Here is a 24,421-nt window from a genome sequence, read left to right on the forward strand (position 1 = left end):
TCAAATGCACTCCACTCCAAAGCCAGGGACAAGTCAATGGAGTGCCCTTCAAGTACTAAGTGCTCAGAGTTCCCGTAGTGGCTCAGTGGTTAACGAATCCGACTAGGAACTGTGAGGTTGCCAGTTCAATCCCTGGCCTTGCTCAGTGGGTTAAGGATCTGGTGTTGCTGTGAGCTGTGGTGTAGGTTGCAGAAGCAGCAGGGATCCCACATTGCTGTGGATCCCACGTTGCTATGGCTTTGGCGTAGGCCGGTGGCTACAGCTCTGATTAGACCCCTAACCTGGGAGCTTCCATATGCCACGGGAGCGGCCCTAGAAAAGGCAAAAAGAAAAAAAAAGTTCTAAGTGCTCCACAGGAGAATAGTTGAAAATGGAATAAAATCTCTTGGGCTCCTGTTGCCTCCCTCACTATCTCTTACATTACCACTCCCATCTCTCAGGAATGTTCTACATACACGTCTGAGGGCAAAAGGATGAAAGATACAAATGCTTCTGATATCTGTTGAGCTGATTTCACCCAAAAGCCGTAGGCCTGGGGAATGCACCTCTGCCCTCCCTCACAATCAGTCCAGGGATTAGGGCCGGGGGCCTTGGTCAGGATACTATGGCCCCTGCTGACTCATACTGACTGACCACCGCCTAGAACTGATAAGGGGATCCAATGCCCAGAGACCTTCAACCTTTATCCTTGGTAGAAGCCTCTCATTCATTTTTCCTCCAGAACACGCCAATTCAGGGGCAGGGAAGAGGCTGCTTTCTGAATTTGTTTTATTGGGGGTGGGCTGTGCTCTCTGATCAGCTCTCAGGAAGGTCATTCTGGGCTCTGTTTTCTCCCCTTCTCATTCATTACACATTAACTCAAAAAGGGACAGAGTCAATCATACCTGCCCTCTGAACCTAACCCTTCTTCCCCTAACTTACATTCCCCTCACTCCTGCCCCTGATTTCATGTCCTTTCTTCTGTTCCCCAATAACCTCTCCGCCAAGTTGCAGTGAAGGGAGGTAGGCTTGGGAGATGATATCTACCCATGAAGGGACAAAGATGGCAAGGGCTATGGGCTTGATATGTCGGAGTTTTCTAGGAAAAAACAAAAACAAAAACAAAAACAGAAATCCTGCTTCCTAAAGCATTCAAATCCAAGGACTATTGGCCCCAGGCCGCAGAGGCATGAATCTTGAATAGACCTAAAGTGTATCCCTTTGACACCCACTTTGGCCTCCACTCCTGCCTCCCACCCCTTCATCCTGAGTCCCCCATGTTCTTATCCTCTCCTCCCCCATGTTTCCAATTTGTTTACTCCAATATAGTTCTTGCCTCACTGGGCCCCTCCAAAGTCCTTGTTACCTGAGAGGGGGGTGGGGAAGCAGACAGATATATAGCTCCTCCCCAGCCAGGCCAGGCACATTCGGCAAGGACAGCGACACTGACAGGTACCGTAAGGGAGCAAGAGGTGTGGGCAGCATCCAAAGAGGACCGGGATTTAATTGTGGAAAGGGAGGGAATCAGGTTGGTGTGGACATCTAGGCAAGGTGGTCCCTGGGGAGGGGCTGAAGTCAATTCAGCTTCATGATCCTCCCCTGTGCCCAACTGTTCGCAGGCCACTTTTCCCACCATTAACACCATGAAGCTGCTTGCCATAGCTGTGCTGCTCTTCACTATCTGTAGCCTTGAAGGTGAGTGTGCTATGGAGAGGGATCCCAAGGCGGAAAAAAACTGCTTGGGTCCTAGCTGTCCATCTGTCTGTGAGCCTATGCCCAGGTCTGACAACTGAAGCGCTTACAAGGAAAATCATGCCCTCGCTAAAGCCCATAAAGCCCATCCAAAGACCTGGAGCTGGATACCTGTTTGGGGAGGGGGCTGAGAGCTGGGGCTGAATACTGGCAGAGACGTGGGCCTCATAGTTGGGGACCCAGCTGACAAGACATGTGTGTTTGTGTGTGTGCGTATTTCTATGTACACGCAGGGGCTTTGGTTCGGAGACAGGCAGAGGAGCCGTGTCTGCAGAGCCTGGTCTCTCAGTACCTCCAGACCATGACTGACTATGGCAAGGACCTGATAGAGAAGGCCAAGGGCTCAGAACTTCAAACTCAGGCCAAGTAAGTCTCAGCAAAAGGGGTTCAAGGACCAGGGGCTGGGGAGAGAAAGAGGGGAAGCTCCAAGGTCCCACAGAAGATTGAGCTCAGGGATGGGGGTTAGGGAGGATGAGGTTTAAATTAGAAAGAAAATTCCAGAGTTCTCATTGTGGCACAGTGGAAACAAATCCAACTAGGAACCATCAGGTTGTAGGTTTGATCTCTAGCCTTGCTCAGTGCGTTAAGGATCCAGCGTTGCCTTGAGCTGTGGTATAGTTCACATTCTTGGCTCGGATCTGGTGTAGCCCGGTGGCTTCAACTCTGATTAGACCCCTAGCCTGGGAACCTCCATATGCCTCGGGTGCAGCCCTAAAAGGACAAAAGACAAAGAAAGAAAGAAAGGAAGGAAGGAAGGAAGGAAGGAAGGAAGGAAGGAAGAAAGAAAGAAAGAAAGAAAGAAAGAAAGAAAGAAAGAAAGAAAGAAAGAAAGAAAGAAAGAAAGAAAGAAAGAAAAAAAAAGGAAAGAAAATTTCCTCATCTCCCCCTAAATCCAATGGACCTTTTGGACAGAGAGGGGCAGCATGAACTGGGCTTTGAATTTCTATCTCTAGAGTCTGTTCCTCTGCCTGGTAGAGGGCTTGCCTCTCCTCCTAAGAGCTTTGCCATGCCAGGAGAGACCAGGCACTAGAATTTGGTCACTTGGGTCTCACCCCACCACCAAGAAGGCCCCTGCCAGTCCCTCACACTAACTCTAATGTCTCACATATCCAGGACTTACTTTGAGAAGACACAGGAGCAGCTGACACCCTTGGTCAAGAAGGCTGGAACTGATATCTTTAACTTCTTGAGCAGTTTCATTGGCCTCAAAACTCAGCCTACTGCCCAGTGAGGTGTCCAGACCACTGTCTTCCATCCCCAGCTGGCTCCTGGAACATCCGCTGGAAAGACCTAGAGCTCCTCTCCCTACCCACTCCTTGTTTTCTACAATAAATATTGAAAGAGTCAAGTTGTGGGCATGGAATGTTTGAGAGACTAGGAAAACTGGGGGTAGTGTGGAGGAATAGGAGGAAGAATAAAAAGAAATCTTTTTTTTTTTTTTTTTTGTCTTTTTAGGGTGGCATCTGCAGCATATGGAGGTTTCCAGGTCCCCAGCTCAGATCAGACCTGTAGCTGCCAGCCTATGCCACAGCCACAGCAATACCAGATCTGAGCCAAGTCTATGACCTACACTGCAGCTCAGGGCAAGACTGGATCCTTAACCCACTGAGCAAGGCAAGGGATCTAACCTGCGTCCTCATAGATGCTAGTCAAATTCACTTCTGCTGAGCCATCACGGGAACTCCAAGAGAAATCTGCTTCTAACAGGAGAGGGATTTTGTTGCAAAGGGGTGGAGAAAAGGTTGAAGAGATAAATGCTGGAAATGACAGGGTGAGGGTGCTTGTGAATCTTCTTCAAACCCAAGAAATCTTCCTACAGGCCTGGGAAAGGCCCTGCAGGAGAGATTAAAGAGCCTTGGACATGGAAAGGCATGAAAGATTCATGAACTAAATCCCTAGACGCCTGGAGGTCACGGGAAATGAGGGCACCCTTCAGAATTTCCTCTATCACACTATGAAGAGGAGAAAGCATCCCCAAAATGAGCCCAGAGGTGTCACCCAAGGCCCCTCCCTTCCCTTCTGAGCCAGGGGAGCACAGTGCTTCCCTCACGTCCTGCAGTAAAAGGCCTGGGTTCACTTCTATCCCTGAAGGTGCTCTAATTCTTCCATTTGGAATTTCTCAGCTAGACCCTCTGCCTGGGAAACACACATTCTCAGCCTCTTTCCCTCTATTATCTGGGTGCAGTTCACAGAACTGGCCTGTTCTGGTAGTCATCTTAGAACCTGGAACTAGTAGACATAATAGCCAGTTAAAGGCCTGACAGGAGTTCCCATCATGGCTCAGCAGAAATGAATCTGACTAGTATTCATGAGAATGTGGGTTCCATCCCTGGCCTCACCCAATGGGTTGGGGAACCGGCATTGCCATGAGCTGAGGTATAGGCCGAGGACACTGCTTGTAACAGGCGTTGCTGTGGCTATGATATAGGCCAGCAGCTGCAGCTCTGATTCGACTCCTAGCCTGGAAACTTCCATATGCTGCAGGTGTGGCCCTAAAAAGCAAAAAATGAAAAATAAATAAATAAAAGGCCTGACAGATCTCCAATTTGGTGGACATGAGGGACTTGGGAAATTCTGGTAGCTGTGATACCTGGATTGAATCAAAATAGAATGGGAGGAGTTCTCGTTGTGGCGCAGCGGAAACGAATCGACTAGGAACCATGAGGTTGCGGGATCGATCCCTGGCCTTGCTCAGTGGGTTAAGGATCTGGCATTGCCGTGAGTTGTGGTGTAGGTCACAGACGTGGCTTGGATCTGGCGTTGCTGTGGCTATGGTGTAGGCCGGCCGCAACAGCTCCGATTAGACCCCTAGCCTGGGAATCTCTATATGCTGTGAGTACAGCCCTAAAAAGACAAAATAAAAATAAAAATAAAAAAATAAAAAATAGGAGTTCCCAACGTGGCGCAGTGGTTAACGAATCTGACTAGGAACCATGAGGTTGCGGGTTCGGTCCCTGCCCTTGCTCAATGGGTTAATGATCCGGCGTTGCCGTGACCTGTGATGTAGGTTGCAGACGCGGCTCAGATCCCGCATTGCTGTGGCTCCGGCATAGGCCGGTGGCTACAGCTCTGATTGGACTCCTAGCCTGGGAACTCCATATGCCGTGGGAGTGGCTCAAGAAATAGCAAAAAGACAAAAAAAAAAAAAAAAAAAAAAAATCGTAAAAAATAAAATAAAATAAAATAAAAAATAGAATGAGAATCAGTCTGGATTGATGCAGGAGACTCGCAATCCCCAATGGGAAAATGGACATTTTCCAATAAAAGCTCATTTCCACTTAACCTTTAAAATAGTTACATCCCTACCCTGACTCATACCTCATAACTCATCAGAAATCGCCTTTTCCCTAGAATCGGAGATGACTCCAATTTCTTCTGTATATTAATCAATCTCTTCAGCCTGGCCTTCAAGACCCTTACCCCTTAGATTATTTTCTTCCCCTTTCTTTCTTGGTATCTTTTTTTTTATTTCTCATGTGGCAAAATGTGCAGGGACAGAGGTGATCTTGGGCAGGTTAATTAACTTCAAAGAGCCTGAATTTCCTCACTGGCTTAGTTAGTGGATCAAGTGGTACAACAGGCTGGAAAATATACTAAAAAGTACAAGTCACCATGCAGTGCCAATTTTTGCCCAGTATGGGGGGATGCTAGGGGTAAGCCTAGAGACTCTTGGCACATTCAGACAGGGCTGCTGGATCAGAGATATGACGGGCGGCATCAGATGGGATTCAAATACGTCCAGGGAATTGTGCCTAGAAACAGGACAGACACAGACAAGGGCGGTTCCTTCACCCCCCACCCATGCACTCAGAGGAGCTGGCCTCCCATCTGGACCTGATTTGTTCCCTTTGCCTTACTTACCTCCAGCTCTGACCTGGCCCTCTGAGGTCCCTCTTGCCCCAGAATCCACTGAAAACACTGTTCCCATAAGTCTTTCCATTAGGAGCGTTATGCAAGTTTTTGTCAAAACATCCTTTCCACATGTTTGGCTTTTCAGCTATGGTAATGCCCATATGCATGTTTGTTGTGTAAGCTGTGCTCACGCTGCTCCATAAGCCCACTCTGATCTAGACTGGTGACTATTTTGTTGCTGCCAGAAACCCAACCTTGTTTTAGCTTGTCAGATAGGCATCCAAGCTGGGTGTGGAAATCATTCCTTGGGTTTGAATGTCTCTAAATGTGGCTAGATTCTCAACACATCACTCCCTGCATCACCTCCATGCTAGAGAACTTGTTCTCAACCTCTCCCAGTCAGTTAGCATTCATTCTTCAATCAAGCAAGACAGCCCTGAAGTATTAGACTATGAGTTCTGGAAGGTCAGGAACTGAGTTTGTCTTACTCAAAATATCTTCAGTATCCAGCCTAGGCTAGTAGAAGCTGAAAAAATGTATGGTTTTTGTTTGTTTGTTTGTTTGTTTTTTTAATGGCCACACCCAGGGCATATGGAAGTTCCCAAGCTAGGGATCTGAGCCGTAGCTGCTGGCCTACGCCACAGCCACAGTAACGCCAGATCTGAGCCATGTCTGAGACCTACAGCACAGCTCATGGCAATGCTGGATCCTTAACCCACTGAGCGAGGCCAGGGATCAAACCTGTGTTTTCACGGATACTAACTAGTTGGGTTCATTACCGCTGAGCCACAACAAGAACTCCTGAATAAAGATAGGTTGAATGAATGAATGAACAGAGTCCAGTCTGTGGCGGCTTTATTGATGGTAGTCCCTTCCCATTGTTTAGAGGGAGTTGGGGATGGGGAAGATTTAGAAGGTTCCATAAGGGGGTGAGTCAAGAATACAAACATTAATGAAGAGCATCTGAGGCCTTTGACAGGGAGGAGGAACCACTGGTGCCTATTAATGGGGGCATAGCATCATTACAGGGACAGGGTCAGCTGGCATTAGTGGCAGGGAGGCATATGTGATGCCAACCACGGGGACTAAGAGGAAAGTGGAAGAAGGAAGTGACAAAGGGCATCTGTTCTAAATTTACTGTGGTGGTTTCTCATGCTTCAGGGTCTCATAAGTCTCCTGGTTCCGGGTGCTCAGGCCCTGGAGGTAGAGGTCATGATAGTCAGGAATTTGGGCCCATCACAGGTCCTCCTATCCACCCCCACAGGCCCTACCCCTTCCAGAGGTCACTCAAAAGGCCACCATCTTCTGCTGACTTCCTGGGACTAGAGGTGGGGGGATGGGGAGACAGGTTCACTTACCGTGTAAACGCCGTCTGATTTCTGCAGAGACAGAAATGGCAAGGTATTAGAGACCCACACCTCCTCCAGGGCCCCTCAGCATCTTCTTCCCCAAGCAGGGAGGTATCTGGCCAGGAGTGGCTAGCCCCCTTGGGCTAGAGGGCACTCACATGGATACTCTGGAGCATGGATGCACATTTGCTCACATGGCTACAAACACACGTATACACACAACATACAACTCGCTCACATATTCACTGTCACTCTTCACTAGACTCTGCCTCGTCACCTGCTGAATGTTTTACTTGTGACTTGTCTAGGTGGCAGAGTGGATAGGATGAGGTAGGAGGGGGATTCTGAAGCTTATACAGGCCAGCACCAGAGTCACATGACCGCCCGCACCAGACCCCCCCAGATGGCTCAGACTTCAAGGCTAAAGTTCCAGAAGGGCTCAGAGTCTGAAAAATTGACACCCAGTTGAGGAAGGGTCCATACCTCATAGCTGTCTATAGCTGCCTTTCGCACCTGGAGCTGGAGTAGGGAAAGGTCGTTAGCAAAGATGAAGTTAGTGGTCCATCCACCCTCCCTCCCAACTTTGTAGGGGAAACCTGTTATTTCCTCTCCTTGAGGCCATGCTGCCACCACCTTCCCACTTCTCCTTTCAGCCCTCACCCCACCCTGCCCCAACCTTACCTTGAGTCGACAGTAGAGGAGGGTGAGGACAATGCCATACAGAAAGAGGATCGCATCCAGGATATAGCAGAGCTGAGGTTCTCCCAGGGCCGCTGAGGGGATAGAGGGTACTCATGGGGTCGGGGGCAGCAGGGAAGATCTGGTGCTTAGAGGAGAGAAGGAAAGGGCTCTCGGAGGTAGGACGGGACCTGGAGGGGAACCCTCCACGGGAAGAAACTTCATCTTCCTCTCTGGACTCCTATTTCTGTCACTTCTCCCTCAGCCTAAGATAGTAGGGGTAGGACAGGACATACGAAGGGTTCTGTTGGAATGGTACTTAGAGGTATTGAGAGTTGACCTCCTCTTCAGCCCCCGACTCTCTCTTTTCAGCACAGTGGGTTCCTCAGGCACAATTGAGTACTCCATTGCCCTCAAGGGACCCATTTAAGTTCACTGGGCTAAGACCAAAACCTCAACCCAGGGAGGGGGGAGCAGTGACAAATTTCAGCAAAGAAACCACAGGGGTGTCTCTGCTAAGTCCTGTGACCTGTGGCTGAGGGCTGGACAGGAAGGATGTGAGCTAAGAAAGCGGGGAAGGCAATCGCTCTATTATTGGTCATCTAGTTTTTGCCACATTACTTTCTATCCCCTCATAAGACACTTAAATATGTAAAAATAAGGTGCCTACTTTCCTTGGCCTTATGTATACTGACGGCTCTGCACACAAGGCCGAGTGTCTTAGCCCAGGCTCAAGGGAATGAGCCCAAGCTACATGGGTTCCAGCTCTGTGTACTCTGCCCTTTTACTTACTCACTGTGGGCCACTGAGAGAGGAAGTTTTGTACAACTAAAAAAAACCCAATGAAGTCTGGCTTCCAGCCTCTATCGCTCCGATGCCTATCAGAAGTTCTCACAGGAATGTGGTATCGGTATAGTAGATTTTATTCCGTGACGTTCTTTCACACACGTTATTACCTAAATCTCAAAACAACCCTGTGAGGGAAACATCACCGCCATTTTGTAGATGACGAAACCGAGGCTCAGAAAAGCTAAGTAACTCCTTTGGGCCACAGAGTTAAGTGACAGAGCTGGAAATCAAATCCAGGTTTTCTGCTTTCAGAGTTTGTACCCTCTCTTTCATGCCTCAGTGGCCCTGCTCTCTCATCTCATGGCAGCGGGCTGGCCGCTCACTTAGTCCTTCCCTCCACCTTCACCGCTGGGCTGGTGGAAGTCCATCCCAGTTGGTCTCTTTTCATTTCCTTACTTTCCCTTAAGTTTCACTAATTCTTCCTCCCTAGACCCCAGCTGCAACTATCCCTCTTCAAAACACAGACACAACAACGTAAATCAACGGTACTTTGATAAATTTTTTTGAGTCAAACAGAAGAAAAAAAAAAAATTGAAGTTTAAAAACAAAAACAAAAACCACATACACACAGACAACCCAGAGAATAAGAAGTAAGAGTTCAGAGAATGACTGGAGCCTCAGAGCTGCAGAGAACTTCCATTTCTGCCTCAAGTTCTCAGCCGATGCTCAGCTCTCTAGAACTGGGCATTATGCTGCCCACCCACCCTCTTACCAGCTGATGACAAAATGGTGTCTTTGTGATGACCCATAGAAATAGCAATCACAAAAAAAAGAAAAAAAAAAAGAAAGAAACAACAGTCACTTTTGACTATTCTTGCCCTGCTCCTCAACACAAGGACAGGGCCCTGCCTTCCTAAAGGGGGCTTTGTAAAAATTACTTAACTGGAGTTCCCATCGTGGCGCAGTGATTAACGAATCCGACTAGGAACCATGAGGTTGTGGGTTCGATCGCTGGCCTTGCTCAGTGGGTTAAGGATCCGGTGTTGCTGTGAGCTGTGGTGTAGGTTGAAGATGCAGCTCGGATCCCGCGTTGCTGTGGCTCTGGCATATGTCAGTGGCTACAGCTCCTATTCAACCCCCAGCCTGGGAACCTCCATATGCCGTGGGAGCGGCCCAAGAAATGGCAAAAAGACAAAAAAAGAAAAAGAAAAGAAAAATTACTTAACCAGCTGGAGATCAGCTCCCAATGGACAGACCAAAGACACCCCACAGAAAATGCTAATCATGGGAAATGGAGTTTTCCTCCAGACCAGCTTTTCTTTTCTTTTTTTGTCTTTTTCTAGGGCCACACCCATGGCACATGGAGGTTCTCAGGCTAGGGGTCCAATCGGAGCTGTAGCCACCGGCCTACACCACAGCCACAGCAACGTGGGATCTGAGCCACATCTGCGACCTATACCACAGCTCACGGCAACGCTGGATCCTTAACCCACTGAGGGAGGCCAGGGATCGAACCCGCAACCTCATGGTTCCTAGTCAGATTCATTAATCACTGAGCCACAATGGGAACTCCCCAGACCAGCTTTTCATGTCATACAACCACTCCCCTCCTCTGCCAAACTGAAGCCTTAGGCTTATATCAGTCCTGAAAGAAAAAGAGACAAGAAAGGAGAGAGAACAACGATTCCAATTTCGGTTCCCTCAGGGTCTCTGTGCCCGTCTTCCCAGTGCCAGCCTTCCTCTATATGTCCCTGCCTCGGCCCTCAGACACAAGCCCTTGATTCCCACCCCCAGAGCCCAGCTCACTCTCCCTCACCAAACCCTCTCACCTGCTTGTTCAACCAAAAGGAGTAAGAGCAAGACCACTGCTGGAATCATCTTGGGTAAGGACTGAGGGGCCGAGAGCCAGGGATCGCACACACTGACAGCACTGCGCAGCTGTGCTCTGTGAGTGGTTCCCTGACCACAGAGTTCCCCCCTTCCTGCCACGCCTTCCTCCGAGCTCTGGCCCCTTCCCCTTCCTGCATTAGAGATCGGGCGGCTCCCGGAAGGGCCAGCCAAGAGAGCTAGATCTGGGCTCTTATGCCTCTGTCCTTCAGCGACCAAGCCCCTGCTACCACAGAAAGGGACTCCCATGATCAGGAAAGGCTATCTAAACCCGCCATCTCACTCCAGCCCTGCGCAGAGATAGAGCTGTAACCAACTGCCCCTCGAGATTCCCTAAGGCCCCGTGATAGCCCCTTTCTCCCCCACCTGAAACTCTGTACCCTGTCCTGACCCAAGGAATTTACCAATTAGTGTGGGGAGCACAGTTTAGGCAGTGAGGAAGTGAGGGGAAAAGAGGAAATGGGGAATGGAGAAGTGGAAAAGACAAGAGTCAGAAAAGGGGGTGGAGATAAACAGGAAAAACTGCTAAGCACTGAGTCTAATGGAGAAATGGAGGGTTAACAAACACTCATAAATTTCCCATCAAAGTCAAAGACAATAAGATACTAAGAAAGACACAGCAGAAGTTCGGGCAAGGGGCCAGAAGATGGCTAATTTATTATAATTTCTCCTTTTCCAGTACATGCACAGAAAGCCTAACAGCTAAGCATTTATGTACATGGATACACACATACATACACAGTCCCATCCACTTCCAACGACAGACAAGCTCCGCAGATGGAGTGTGTAGGTGGGGAGAGTCAATGCTGCTCCCCTGCTCACCGATCTACTTCTCCAAACACAATATCTTGGGTACCTGAGGGGTCAGGGGAGGAGGAAAAAAAAGTGACGTTACCAAGGATCTAGAACTCATTACTGTGCCCAGGAGACTGAGGATTTGAGTCTATGCCCATAGTCTTAAGAATGCTGTACAGGAAGCATTCAGTTCCTGCCCCCAGTCGGAGTCCCAAACTCCTTTGCCCAGAACGCCTCTACTACACAACAGGCCTTGTACCTATGATGGCAACGACGTCCGCCAACATGTGTCCCTTAGACATCTTGTCCAAACCAGCCTAGAAAGATTTAAGACAGCAATAACGTTAGGCAAGATTAGCAGGGTGGGGGAGAAAGAACGAAAGGTCATAAAAATCTCAACCAAGGTCATTTAATTACTGGATTCATATCGTTGGGACTGGTTCTTACCAAGTGAGCAAAACCAGGAGCTTTGATCTTGCATCGATAAGGGCGGCTGCTGCCATCAGACACCAGGTACACCCCAAACTCTCCCTGTCCAAGGAAGAAGGTTGGTTGCCTCCATTAACAGGAAGAACATTTTTCTCTGCCAACAAAACCTCTATTCACCCTCATGTCCTCTCTCTCAAAGATGAACAAGCATTTATTTGAACATCTACCTTCGGTCACCTACTCCACGTACTGTCTTTTCCTTCCCCTCTTCTCCTCACCTTAGGAGCCTCAATGGCAGTGTATGTGGCCCCTGGAGGTACTTGGTAGCCCTCAGTATACAACTTAAAGTGATGAATCAGTGACTCCATAGAAGTCTGGAAAGAGGAAAAAGGGAGCATCAATAAACCAGATCCAAACTACAGCAGGGAGTTCCTGTCATGGCTCAGCGGAAACGAATCCAACTAAAACCATGAGGTTGCAGGTTTGATCTCTGCCCTCGCTCAGTGGGTTAAGGATCCAGCGTTACCATGAGCTGTGGTGTAGGCTACAGACGAGGCTTGGATCCAGCATTGCTGTGGCTGTGGCTGTGGCTGGCAGCTGTGGCTCCGAACAGACCCCTAGCCTGGGAACCTTCATATGCCACGGGTATGGCCCTAAAAAGCTAACAAACAGACAAACAAAGAAACTGTACAGCAGGTCTTCCCACACCGAAAATAATCCCTACCTCCCATGGAAACAAAATTCTCAAATGTAAGTCAGAGAGCAGAGAAGATATGAAAAGAGAGAAGGCTCTGGGAGGTTAAGAATCTTATACAGTGAATTCTTTAAAAAAGAAAAACTGCAAAGTAGGACTTAATCCAAAGATACTCTTCCCCAGATGCTGCCCTCTTTGCAAAACCTCTTTTCTCCCTTCCTATAGCCAACCTTCATCTCTGCGCGTTTAGGTGGAGACACTTTGGCATCATCAACCTTGATCTCCCCGGGAGGCATTTTGTTCAGACACTGTGAGATGATTCGAAGGGACTGGCGCATTTCCTCCACCCGACATAGGTACCTGATGTAGATAAGACAGACTCAGAGCAAGGGAAGAGCAGTAAGGAGTCCCCCTGTGGCTCAGCAGGTTAAGGATCTGGTGTTGTCATTGCTGTGGCTCAGGTCGCTGCCATGGTGTAGGTGTGATCCCTGGCTGGGAAACTTCCACGTGCCACTGAGGAGGCCAAAAAGAATAAGGGAAAAAAAAGAGAAGAGCAGTAAGAGGATCAGATATAAGGCTGGGAGAATGCCTTTGCCTGAACTCAATAGTGCCAGGTAACTTTCCTTGTTCTCTTCTCCTGTTACATGTCTGCTTGACCTGATCACCCACATAAAACCTAGTGTTCTAATTCTAGTACTAGGCCCTTCCCCAAATCCTCTCCTAGTTTTCTCAAACCATGTCCTGTAGTATTTCCCTCTTGAATTATCCTCTCAAACATCTTTTGGAGTATAGAACAGAAGAGTCAAAATGACTCAAAAAGAAAACAGCTTCGGGATTCCCGTTGTGGAGCAGCAGAAACGAATCCAAATAGTATCCAGGAGCACGCAGGTTTGATCCCTGGCCTCACTAAGTGGGTTCAGGATCCCATGCTGCTGTGAGCTGTGGTGTAGGTTGCAGACTTGGCTTGGATCCTGTGTTGCTGTGGCTGTAGCAGAGGCCAGCAGCTGCAGCTCCAATTCCTAGCATGGGAACTTCCATATGCTGTAGGTGTGGCCCTAAAAAGCAAACCAAAAAAAAAAAAAAAAAAGAGAGAGAAGAAGAAGAAAACAGTTGCAAATTTTATTTGGGGTCAGTAAGGAGGAATGGAATTTTAAGCTTAGAATCTAGTGGAAAAGAGCACTGGATCAGGAGGATTTGAGTCTCAAGCACTACTAATAGAGTAACTCCAAGCTAATCTTTAACTCTTATGCTTCAGCTCTCTCAGCTACAAGATGCAGTCAAAACTAGTTCCATCTAAGACATAAGGAAAATGTAAGGGTAAAATAAGATGTTTCATATGTGACAGTGCTTTGAAAAGCAACCTAGTTTAACACACACGAGAGCCCCAATAGATACTGGAAAATATGAGAAAGAAGAAAGTAGACAAGAGAAAAGTTAGACAGGGGAGACTAGCTGGACAACGAGCTAAGAAAGGATCTGGGCCTCACCTATCATAGCAGTCACCTCGAGAGCCAATAGGAACATCAAACTCCACCTGGTCATAAACGTCATAGGGCTGGGTCTTCCGCAGGTCCCACTGGATGCCTGAACCCCGGAGCATCACCCCACTGTAGAGTATAATGGGACCAAGAGTCACTTTCCACAAACCAAGAGAGGAGCATGCTCTCTTCCTTAGTCTCCCCTCCCTCCCTCCCTCACACTCTGGGCATGGGATACAAACTTGGCATGGCAAGGAAGGTGCCACACCAGAAGCCAAGGTGTTAAGCTGGAATCCACCCATCCCTAAGGACAGAAGTCTTATTCCTCCCACCTAAAACCATAGTTAAGTGCGTCTTCCGCTGTGACAACCCCAATGTCGACTGTCCGATTTCGCCAGATCCTATTGTTGGTCAGCATCTGTTGATCAAGAAAGTTGGTGTGTGAACACTCTTCAAAACACTTTTCAAACACTTCTCTCTTTCTTCACAACTGGGGAATAAAACCCTTCTTGGAGGAAAAGAGGGAGTTTTCCCACTGCCTGCTCTTACCTCCTCCAACTCATCAATCCGAAAAGAGAAGTTCTTAGAAAACTCATAAATGTCATCCAGAAGCCCAAGGGGTAGGTCCTAGAAGACAAATGGAGGATGGATAGTGAGTTCAGCCCAGCCTCCACCAAGGAGAGCCAACTCAGCCTCCCCTCAGGGCTTCAGGGTCAGCATTTTCATTGGCCAGGGCTGCCCTCCAGTGGCCATAGAGGATATAGGCATTGGCTGGAAGCTAAGGGAGGTAGGGGAGCCTGCTCACCTGGTGCACGCCTCCTGGCCGGATGTAAGCAGCATGCATGCGAGCTCCGGACACTCGCTCATAGAACTCGAACATCTAGATAGGAAACACTGAGAATCAGTGACAAAGTCCTGGGCCCCTAAGTCCAACAACATGGTGGTCTACTCCCCCACCCCTCGCCTTCTTATGCCCAACCAACCGCTCATGACACAGGACTCCTTAAGAATATAAGCCAGGTTAAGTATACCTTCTCCCCATAAGTGTTCTCCCTATGTTCTCCTTTTACTCTTTCCCTCATACCTTCTCTATCTCCTTTACCTCCTTCCCTTTCCTCCTTCTCATACCTTCTCCCTTTCTTCAAACATCCAGAAGAAAGGTGTCATGGCCCCGATATCCAGGGCATGTGTGGTCACAGCCATGATGTGGTTCAAAAGTCGTGTGATTTCACCAAAGAGCACTGCAGCAAGGTGAAGACAAGAAGAGAAGGATATGGGAGCCAAGGATCCAGGCTGACAGAGTCATTCTGGGCAGAGCCTAAGGTCTGCTTACTAAGCTCAGGTTCAAAGCTCCTAAGATGGGGGCAGTTGGGAGAGGCACTGCGCTGTACTCACAGTAGGCCACGGGAAGAAGAGGATGGGGCATACCTCGGATCCACTGTGCCCGAGGAGGAGGCTGGATGTTGAGCAACTTCTCCACCGCCAGTGAATAGGCCTGTTCGTTACACATCATGGACACATAGTCTAGCCGGTCAAAGTATGGAAGGGCCTGGGCAGAGAAAGGACTCTGGATCACATCTAACAGACTCAGGAACCCTCAGTCTGGCTGCAAGAACTGTTCTCAGTGGGCATCAGAGATCAGAGCTGCATAAGCCTTCCCAGACTCAGGAGCCTTAGCAAGGATGAAACACAATGTAGGGGTAAGGGTGGGGGAACCCTGATTTGTCATGTCTGCCAATTTCCATGATGAAAATACTCCTACCAGTTTCTGTTTTAAACTACCAACATTACATAACTGAACACAGAACTGGGCAGAGTAGTACACCATTATACAGTATTTCCACTATACAGATATGATAAAAGTAAATAATACCTCAAAAGCATAGCAAAGAAAAATGTAGTAAAATAATGAAGCCATGGATTTTAATTTTTAATACATTAAATTTTAAAATATCTGGTTTTTAATATGTATTACATTGCAAGCTAATGTAATTTAACTTTTAAGAGTGGCTGTGTTTCACAACTGGCTCACAAAATTCCTGAAAATTTAACAGTCTGTTCTTGACAGCCTGTATGAGCTGTCTCCAGCACACCCAATGCCAACTAAGCCTTCTGGGCCAAGCGACGCCCCTGTCAAAGAACGCCTCTCTGAGATATTGATGGAGAAAAGTAATCAGTCCTAGGAGGATATTAAGAAATAGCACCAAGACGGATGGGGTTTGTTTCTGTGGGAACAGTCAGGTAGAAACAGTTCTTCCCCGGAATACCAAGAAAGCTAAGTCCCAGCTGTCTGCTGAAGCAGCTTCGGCTTCCAGGAAGGAGGCGGGGCTAAGATGCCTCTATTTGGGACAGCCAGTTCTTGTCCTGATGTCACTGTGACGTGGGATAATGCTACGACGGTTAACTCCAGGGACTCCAAGAGTCACCACCATCGCCTGGAATCTCTGGGGAAATCACATTCTAGTCACTGGGTTCTAAATCCTAAGCCCATCATCCTCTGTTATCAAGACCTTTCTTCATGACAGTAAGAAAAAAACTCCAGATCCAATTTCTGCAAATCTGACCCTTACTACTTGGGTCAAGGAGTTCTCCCAATAACGGCAAACTCTGTCACGAACTCCCTCCCGGTCATTCTGACTCACTGAGTATTTCGAAAACAACCTTAGACAGCTGGAAGATACCAGAATCAGTTCTTAATCCTAAGGAGCTGACGTCTCCCCCACTTTCCCTGACCCCAGGGACATCAGCTTTGACGTGCTAGTATGATATAAGAGCAGGGAAACTGAGGCACTAGAGTAAGGGTAAAAGGGCCAGCCAAAAGTCAGCCAGAGAAAAGCTGGGAGTGTAGCTGTGGATCCAAAACATTTCTTTTTTTCTTTCTTTCTTTTTTTTTTTGCTATCTTAGGGCTGCACTGACGGCATTTGGAGGTTCCCAGGCTAGGGGTCCAATCAGAGCTGTAGCCACCAGCCTACACCACAGCCACAGCAACTCAGGATCCAAGCCGTGTCTTCGACCTATACCACAGCTCATGGCAACGTCAGATCCGTAACCCACTAAGCAAGGCCAGGGATCGAACCTGTATCCTCATGGATCCTGGTCAGGTTTGTTAACCCCTGAGCCATGAAGGGAACACCTTCAAAGCATTTTGTTGGATAAACCAAACCTGGATGACTTAAGTCAAGCATCTCTTGCCACATCCCTTCATCCTCCCAACCAAAACTATCATTATAACCTTGGTTTATACAACTCCCCCTCAACACCCTCCTCCCCTGAGGTTTTGGGTCAGCAAACTGGCAAAGTCCCAGGCTAAAGTATCCCCAGGTCCTGTCGATAGGCCCTTGTTCACCCTCCACACCTGCAGATAGGTCTTGTATTCAATGAGCTTCTCAGTGCCTCGGTGCAGCAGCCCAATGTGAGGATCGCACTTCCGCACCATCTCCCCACTCAGTTCCATCACTAGCCGCAGGACTCCATGGGCTGCTGGGTGCTGGGGCCCAAAGTTCAGGGTTAGGTTCGACACCAATGTGTCCTTTGGAGGGTCCACATCTGAGAGAAGTGGGAAATAGTTGGGCCAATAGTAATTCCCTTGAGATCCCCCAAGAGACAACAAGAAGTCAGCATTTCCATATAAACATTCCATCTCACCATTCCATACTCTGACAATTTCCTAATCTTTTTTTTTTTTTTTAATTTTAAGGACTGCACTGTGGCATAAAGAAGTTCCCAGGGTAGGGGTTGAATCAGAGCTGCAGCTGAGGCCTACACCACAGCCATAGCAACACCAAATCTGAGCCTCATCTGTGAACTACACCGCAGCTTGCAGCAATGCCGGATCCTTAACCCACTAAGCAAGGCCAGAGATCAAACCCGTATCATCATGGCTACTAGTCGGGCTCTTAACACACTGAGCCAAAAGGGGAAATCCCCAATTCCTTAATCTTTAACATAACCAGGAAGAAGACCATTAGATGGGAAAAAGGGAAGGGAGATCTAAACTTTCTTTTTTTCTTTTTCTTTTCTTTCTTTTTTTTGCTTTTTTTTTTTTTTTTTTGCTTTTTAGGGCCGCATTGGCAGCATATGGAGATTCCCACGCTAGGGGTTGAATCAGAGCTACAGCTGCCGGCCTACACCACAGCCACAGCAACACCAGATCCACAGTTCACGGGGATGCCAGATACTTAACCCACTGAGCAAGGCCAGGGAACAAACCCTCATCCTCAAGGATTCTAGTCAGGCTCATTAACCACTGAGCCACAACGGGAACTCCAGATCCAAACTTTCTGATGAGAGAAACCAGCAATCTCACCCTCTCCATGTCTCCCAAAATACTTTTAAATATATACATATATATCAGTCCCTAATATATGCACTACTCTAAGCATTTATTTTAATTAATTTTCTCAAAAACCATATGAGTAGTTGATTCTATCATTATCCTCATCTTATTGGAGAACTTGAGGCCAGAAAAGATACATGAATTCTCACAGAGTTAGTTAGGTGGCAGAGCCATAATTTAACTTGGCCTGGTCAGCTCCAGACTCCACACCCTTAACCACTAAAATACACTGCTCTCCAGATGTATCTGATGAATGACCAACTGATCAGAAAATGTATACTTAATTCTTACTGTTGCTCAATGACAGTTTTTACCCTTAAGAGGCTTACAATTTAATTTGGGAAATAAGCACATGTGAGAACTAGCAAAACATGAAATTTACAAGTTGCCAAGTAAGTTTAACCCTTAAGTACTTAAAGGAAGGAAAGAACACTGTGAAAACCTCATGGACACAAGATCATGGATACAGGGAATGATTCAGACAGGCAGAGAGAAGAGGCATCCCAGGCTATGGAATGAACACAGGTCAAATCTTAGAAACAAGGAAGTAAGTATCTGTGGAACTCTTATCTGCCAAGAGACAGAAGATTAGTGTTGGCAGGCAGTAGGGGGTAGTGGTTCAATTATCAGTATTTTTATTAATGACACTTACGGAGGACTTAGCAACAGGCCAGTCACTACACTAAGTGGTTTATGTTACTAGCATCTCATTCAATCCTTACAATAATGCTATATAGTAGGTGCCTTATTCATTGGTAAATGGACTCTCAAACCAGAGTCTACCTTTGCAACCAAAATTCTCCTCCACAATCTTTGGAGTCAGACCTGTGTACAAATCCACCTATGTCACTGATCACGTTTTAATCTCCCTACACCATCATTTCCTCAAAATTGGGATAATGTTTGTATCACTCTCATAGAGTTGTTGTAAAGACTAAGTGAAATAAACAAAAACACTTAGCATATGGTTAACTACTAAGCTGTTGTTACAGTTAAATTTTTGAAAGGTAACTGGAAGTGCCTTTGAAGGTTTTTGAACAAAAGAATGAATGCCATGGTAAAATGATGCTTGGGGAAGATGAAGGCAATGACATTGTATAGGATAGTTGGAGGGAGACAAGATCAGTGGCAGGAACACAGCAAAGAGACTCCTAAAATAATCACAGTCTAATACAAAACAAATCTGAACAAGAAAGCAAGAAAGGGAGATAACCAGATATATAATGTTATTAAAGAATTTGCAAAAAAAAAAAAGAATTTGCATGGTTTGGTGACTTACTGGACATAGATATAGAGGGCAAAAGAGAAGAAAGAGCCACAGATAGATGATTAAAAAGTTTCAATCCTGAAGGATTAGGAGAATGGAGGAGTCACTGATCAAAATTTAAAATCACAGGAGTTCCTGTTGTGGCTCAGAGTGTTAAAAACCCAACATGGTGTCCATGAGGATGCAGGTTCAATACCTGGCCTCCCTCCTTGGGTTAAGGATCCAGCATTGCCACAAGCTGCTGAAACCCGCAGCATAGGTCGCAGATGCATCTTGGATCCTGTGTTGCTGTGGCTGCAGCTGATTCGAACCCTAGCCCAGGAACTTCCATATAAGGAAAAAAAAATCATGAGGAAGAGCTAGTTTTGATGGGGAAAAATGTATTGTATTCCGTCGGGTTCCATTTGGGTGCCAGTGGGAAAATCACCTTGTCTAGAGGGAGGTGTCTAGGGGAGACTGAACCTCTGGAAAAAGGTGAAGCTAAAGATACAGATTTGGTAGGAACCTTCAAGGGTTTGATGGGACCTATTTGTTCTTTTCTCCTGAAATGTCATATTTGACAAATAACTTCTATTATCACTCTTACCATGTTTGCTGAGTTGCGAGGTTAAAGTAAAAAGGACTGGGGCTAAAATTTGCCTAAAACAGAGCTCAAAAGCACTTACGCGTCAGCTTGGGGACAGAGAGGGGTATGGGTTGAGACTGTGGCTCTGGGCACTTACCATTCCAAGGTGGAGGTTTCCAGTGGGCTGTTTCCTTAGTGGGGTACATGACAGCTCCCCCAAACTGCTCTGCCCATTCCACATCTGGCTGCCATTGCCGAGCCCCTCTGGAGAGGTAATAACAGATCCTAGACAAAGGGCCTGACAGGTGCTTGGTTCCTCTGTTCCCATCACTTTCAAGTGGGCCCAGGGAAGGGTGTCTTGGATTCTTCAATGCCAAGTCACTGGCAAAGAGTTATGTAGCTTTGGCAGAGCAAGCTGGAACTCCAGAGATTCTACTCTTACTAAAAACTTATTCCCAGAATCACTTCACCCATAATCCCTGTGCATGCAAAGTTAGGGTTCCCAGCTCCTTTAAATTCTGGCCATATTCATATTCCCATCCTGGTAAAAACGGTGTTTATTCAAGGTCAACCAAAGAGTAGGAATAGAAAGGGGGGTAGGGCATGCTGGCTCCTTGGCTCTGTTCAAGTATGGTGAGAGTGATGCACTGGTGCCAACCCGCGGTTCTTGGTTTATGCTACTCCTTTAAGACCATCAGAGGTGCTTTCCTCTTCTTCCACAGCACCTAAGGAGCCTTCTCACCAGTCGCAGCCCACCCCTGATGGGGTTTGCGAAAAGCAGTAGCACAAAAAGGGGAGAGTGACATTATCACTAACGCTGAAGGGCAGAGTCTCCCTCCAACTGATTTCACTCCTGGCACACGGAGCTCAAGACTCTCTTTCCTCCCTCGGACAGAACAGGTGCCGCTGGATCCTGGAGCCCGAGAGAGCAGGCCTGGGCGAAGGGTCACGGGCCTGGGTCATTCTTTCCTAAGGGGTCACAGGGCCCGCGGACTCCCCAAACTCGGGAAACCCTAGCCCTGGGGACGGCGTATCGAGGGCTTCCCTTGGTCTCACCTGCTAGGCTGAATCGGCAGTCGGGCCCCAGCCCCGGGCCGCAGCACCTGGGCCGCGACGCCCCGGAGGCTGCACAGTGCTCTGAGCGCCGCCATCTTGCCCCGCCACAGACTGCGGAAAGGAGAAGCGGGCGGAAGTGCTTCGCGCGCGCCTCCTTGTGGGCTTCTCGCCCATTCGCACAACGCAGCGGCCCTCTTGGAAGCTGGCGGGGTCGCAGGACAGCCAACCTGAGGACATCCGGGTTTGCACCTGGGCTTCATTTTCGCCTAAATACCCATGGCTGAGGACGATGCTTTCCACCTCTCCTGACTGGCCCTTCTAAGTTCCAGCCGCGGGCTATAGCTCCCTCTATGCTCCCTCGCCAATCTGTCTGCGCGCCTCGGAAAGTGCCCTACCTCCCTCCCGGGGCTGGGCACACACTCTCTTAGGGGCTCTTACCCTCTCCCCTCCTGGGCTGCCTAGCTGCTGTAGCCCTACCCTTCTGGGGTTGCTCCAGGCTTTGCCAATTCCCTCCCTAGCCCCGAATCCAAAGGACTTGGAGCAAAAAAAGCCAGCCAATTTCCAGATGGCCTAAATGGGTTAGGGGAAAGGGGCTCCAGTAGGACTGGGCGGGTCTGAGAGCTCTGGCCAAACCAAAATGAAAAAAGAGTAGGACGCCAAGGCCACTAGCATTGGAATGGGCTGCTGGAGTGTGTAGGAGCCACCTCACCCCAGCTGAGGAGGGGAGGTCCCTTATGGGTGATCCTGACATCTGCAGGGCTTCCAGAAGCTCCAGAATTACAGACCCAGGAAGTGCCCTTAGCGATGCCTCATACCTGACTTCTATCCCAGTCAGACTCTTTTACCTCACATCTTTCTGACTCAGTCTCAGTCCTGGCCAAGAGCATAGAAAAGTAGTACCACCAGCAGTCTGATCCCAATTCTATGTGGAAGAGACAAAGAAGAGTTTTCCAACTTTGGAGCAGGTTCCTGTTCTTTCTGCTTCCAAAGCCAGCTCCGGCTGGGCCACCCATTGAGTTCTGCACATCCCTCCCACTTGGGGCCTGGAAAGAGGCCTTCCCGAGATCTCCCCGAGACAGCGTCCCTGGGCCACAGCCCACCAGCAGTGCAGCAGTGTAGCAGGGTGAGGCAAACAGGCCAGGAGAATGGCAGAGACAGGGAATTCTTAGCTACACGGAAAGGGGAAAGCCAGACTTCCAGCCTGGGAGTTGACCTAATGGGAACTGTACCAAAGGGTGGGGCCATATCCCTGGCTGTGAGAACTGACTGGGACCTGGGCAGACTGGCAGACCCCATAGAGCCAGGCAGAGGCTCTTCGTCTCTGCCTCCCTCATTCCCCACCCTCTCCCTGGGCCTTCTTTCCCTATATAGCTAAAACAATGAATGTGGTGATCGTGAGAGAGGACAATGTGGGGGACTGCATTTATTTGCCCTAATCCAGCCTAGAAGTCAGGGTAGACTCTGGGCTGCTCGGCCCTGGGGGCAACTGGAGTTGGAACTAGGGTGAGGGATCCTGGGGGGGGGGGCTGCCTAGGACACTGCATCTTTTGTGCCTGTTCCCTGCTGCCAATACCCCCCACACACACTGCTGCTATGACTCTAAGGCCCTTTGTCTCTCACTGCTTAGTCACCCCCTTTGTCCTCATTTCAGATCGGGGGGGTGGGGTGGAAAGGGGCAGTAAGAGTCCTCTGGTGATAGCTCCTCTTGCCCCTGCCCCTTCTGGTCTCCCATCCTTTGTCTGACTCCTACAGCACCAACCCCCTCCACTGAGGACCAAGGTCAGGGCACGTAGCAGGTCAAGAAGTGGATCTGGCAGTCAGAAAAGGGTGGGTGATACAGGAATTGATGGGCACCAGGGCAGGTATTAGAGACTTGAACAGGAAGGGAGTAGATAAGGAAGTATTCTGGCGGATGTGATGTGGTAGACAGGAGGTGACAAGGCAGAGAGTGAATAGAGGAATGGGGGCAGGGGCAGGTGGTCCACCTCTGGGAAAGGAAAGTGCTGAGTATACTCTCCTTCCTGGGGATATCCTGGGGAAAGGAGTGGCCATAGCATGGGGTGAGCGGAAATTGCCCCTACTTCTGAACCCTTTGCTTCCTTGCCTTGAGAGTCCAGCCCCAAGACTTCTTTGCTGAGTTCTCTCTAGTCCAGAACCGACAGAATCAATTTACTTCCTTTCCTTAACATCACCTCTTCCTCCTCAAGCACTCTCTCCATCCCAGGCATGGGGTTCCTGTTTCTCTCAGTACCGTAAAATTCCTGTGTACACAGTGCTGCATCCACCCTCTCCCTGTCCCATGGGGAATGAGAAGTAAAAGATTACTAGATATTCCAGGAACCACTGGGTTCTTAGGACAAGGTGGGGCCAAAAGGGGGAACCAAGTGGGGATTCCCTCTGATGGATTGGCACAGGGTACATCTGGGTTCCTGAGAGAGCAAGTCTTTCCTGTGCTGGGGGTTGGCTGACTTGAGGCTGAGGGAGGGCTTAGGGCAGTTGGGAGTGGGTAGGAGCAGGGCCAAGAGCCTGGGGGAAGCTACTGGGAGCTGGGCCAGAGAAATGGGGAGTCAGGAAGTGGGGAGGGGGAGCCCTGGGGGGAATGAAGGCGGAATGGCTGTTTGGGCTTGGGAGGGGGCGGGGAGGGGAGTGGTAACTCAGGAAGGGGGAGCCTGAGGGAGAGAAGAAACATTAGGGAAGAGGAGGTGCCACCCTGGATCTTCCTTCTATAAAAGGAAAAGTTGTTAACCCCTCCCGCCTTGTTCTCTGCTGGCTCTATGTGTCCATTCTAAACAGACTCATTCTGGGAGTTCCCTTCGTGGCTCAGTGGTTAACGAACCCGACTAGGATCCATGAGGATGCAGGTTCGAACACTGACATCTCTCAGAGTGTTAGAGATCTGGCTGTAGGTCTGATTCGACCCCTTAGCCTGGGAACTTCCATGGGACGGCTCTAAAAGAAAAAAGAAAAAAAAAAAAGATTCATTCTACCTTCTGGGCAGTTCACTCCCTGATCACTGTCTCCTTGCTCACCCTTCTCCCTGCCTCTGTCCTGTCCTCTTGATGCTTCCCCACCTTCTTTCCCTGGCAGCTCACTCAGTTCCCTCTGCCTTGGAAACCAGCCTCTAGGGGCAGAGGGCATTATGAGGGATCCTTGAGAAAAGGGAGGCTGTGGGAGGCAGTGGGAGCAAGAATTCTCCTGGGACCATGATCCTTTCTTTGCGTGTTGGCCAGGCCCTTTCCCTGACTTCCTACCCCTCCTGGGGCTCTGTCCCACCAAAGAGAGACAGCCAAGAGACTGTGGGGTTTGGGAAAAGGCTATGTCATCAGCTGGCCCAGTGCCCATGATCCATCCGGCTGGGTAAGTTCCACTTTTTTAAAAAAAAAAAAAAAAAAAAAAAAAACTAGGATATTTGGGAAGCAATGAGACACAGGACTCCTGGCTGAATGGCTTATAGCTCAGCCAATCAATCGTAGCGGCTCGGGATGCTTAAAAGAGCTGGCGCGGAGAGAGGCTG

At 48.6% G+C, this 24,421-nt stretch overlaps 3 protein-coding genes across 3 annotated transcripts; 1 reads left to right on the forward strand and 2 right to left on the reverse strand.

Moving 5' to 3' along the window:
- Positions 1-1,401: 1,401 nt before the first annotated feature.
- Positions 1,402-3,079, forward strand: APOA2 (apolipoprotein A2). Its single transcript, NM_001186294.1, is given in 4 exon segments — positions 1,402-1,431; positions 1,599-1,674; positions 1,965-2,097; positions 2,845-3,079. Coding segments are annotated over 3 exon segments (303 nt in total). The 5' UTR covers positions 1,402-1,431; positions 1,599-1,622; the 3' UTR covers positions 2,963-3,079.
- Positions 3,080-6,421: 3,342 nt separating this feature from the next.
- Positions 6,422-10,299, reverse strand: FCER1G (Fc epsilon receptor Ig; the record flags this gene model as incomplete). The annotated part of the gene is given in 5 exon segments (NM_001001265.1): positions 6,422-6,780; positions 6,942-6,962; positions 7,416-7,451; positions 7,614-7,705; positions 10,229-10,299. Coding segments are annotated over 5 exon segments (261 nt in total). The 3' UTR covers positions 6,422-6,717.
- A 613-nt stretch (positions 10,300-10,912) lies between these two features.
- NDUFS2 (NADH:ubiquinone oxidoreductase core subunit S2) lies at positions 10,913-21,015 on the reverse strand. The gene is made up of 14 exons (XM_005663167.4): positions 20,908-21,015; positions 20,009-20,115; positions 17,039-17,229; positions 15,111-15,231; positions 14,811-14,923; positions 14,488-14,562; positions 14,232-14,309; positions 14,015-14,100; positions 13,692-13,811; positions 12,435-12,564; positions 11,789-11,884; positions 11,529-11,612; positions 11,341-11,398; positions 10,913-11,142 (listed from the first exon to the last, which is right to left on the reverse strand). The coding sequence occupies exons 1-14, from the start codon at positions 21,000-21,002 to the stop codon at positions 11,105-11,107; spliced, it is 1,392 nt and encodes a 463-aa protein (XP_005663224.1). The 5' UTR covers positions 21,003-21,015; the 3' UTR covers positions 10,913-11,104.
- Between the last annotated feature and the right edge of the window lie 3,406 nt (positions 21,016-24,421).

Source organism: Sus scrofa, chromosome 4 (genome assembly GCF_054392235.1).
Source record: "Sus scrofa isolate SSC_HxYL_T2T_F1_AM1 chromosome 4, Sscrofa_HxYL_maternal_Yorkshire_Landrace_v2.0, whole genome shotgun sequence".
NCBI classification, from domain to species: Eukaryota; Metazoa; Chordata; class Mammalia; order Artiodactyla; family Suidae; genus Sus; species Sus scrofa.